General features: G+C 39.7%; 1 protein-coding gene across 1 annotated transcript in view; it reads left to right on the top strand.

The window, feature by feature from the left end:
- Positions 1-748, top strand: part of LOC103916040 (urea transporter 2-like) — a 39,109-nt gene that overhangs the window by 12,320 nt on the left and 26,041 nt on the right. Inside the window, exon 9 of the mRNA XM_009322985.1 lies at positions 570-584. Within this exon, the coding sequence (XP_009321260.1) occupies positions 570-584 (15 nt within the window). The remainder of the gene's footprint in view (positions 1-569; positions 585-748) is intronic.

Below are 748 nucleotides of genomic sequence, written 5' to 3'. Positions count from 1 at the left end.
AGAATCATAGAATCATTACAGCCTCCTGTCAGGGAGTTGTAGAGAGCGATGAGGTCTCCCCTCAGCCTCCTTTTCTCCAGGCTAAATGTCCATGAGCGTACAGTTTTCGGGCAGTTTTTCAGACGCTAGCCAAGCACTCTACAGCCACAAACACCACCTTTGGCAGCGGTCTGCAGGCTGGGGATTCAGCATCCCACGCTCCGAAGGAAACGTGATTTGCCCTTGAGCTAAGCTTTCCAAGAAGCACTCAGGTAACACAATAACAGCTGCCTTATCAATCCACACGCTGTTAACTTGAAAGTCACCTCTTATCAATAATAATTATAAGACTAGGCAGAAGAACATTAATGCTGACAAGAGGCTGTATTTTATTTCAGATGTGTAATTTAACAAAATAAATATGCTGAGAAGGACTTGGTATCTAATAATAATAAATAATGTAAGAAAGAACTATGTCAAGAGCTGCACTTCAAATTAAGAACATGCATATCTGAAAGTGGAATAAACAGAGTGATCTCTTCCTTTCTTGTGTCCCATCAATGTCTAACCCTCTTAATTCTTCTTAACAGCTACAACATACACAGGTAAATATTCTTACAGAGTGCATACTATTTTTGGTGCCACCTCCTGACTCCTCGTTAAGTACCAAGACAATGAAGGTATGAATAGATATGCTTTAATCAGAGTAGAAAAGTGACTAGCTAGCAATGATCAAACATTTTTCTTTTCCTTGCATCATTTTCTGAAT

The sequence above is a fragment of the Pygoscelis adeliae genome, unplaced genomic scaffold (genome assembly GCF_000699105.1).
Source record: "Pygoscelis adeliae isolate BGI_AS28 unplaced genomic scaffold, ASM69910v1 Scaffold182, whole genome shotgun sequence".
Taxonomy (NCBI): Eukaryota; Metazoa; Chordata; class Aves; order Sphenisciformes; family Spheniscidae; genus Pygoscelis; species Pygoscelis adeliae.
This window is presented reverse-complemented; position numbering and strand designations above follow the sequence as displayed.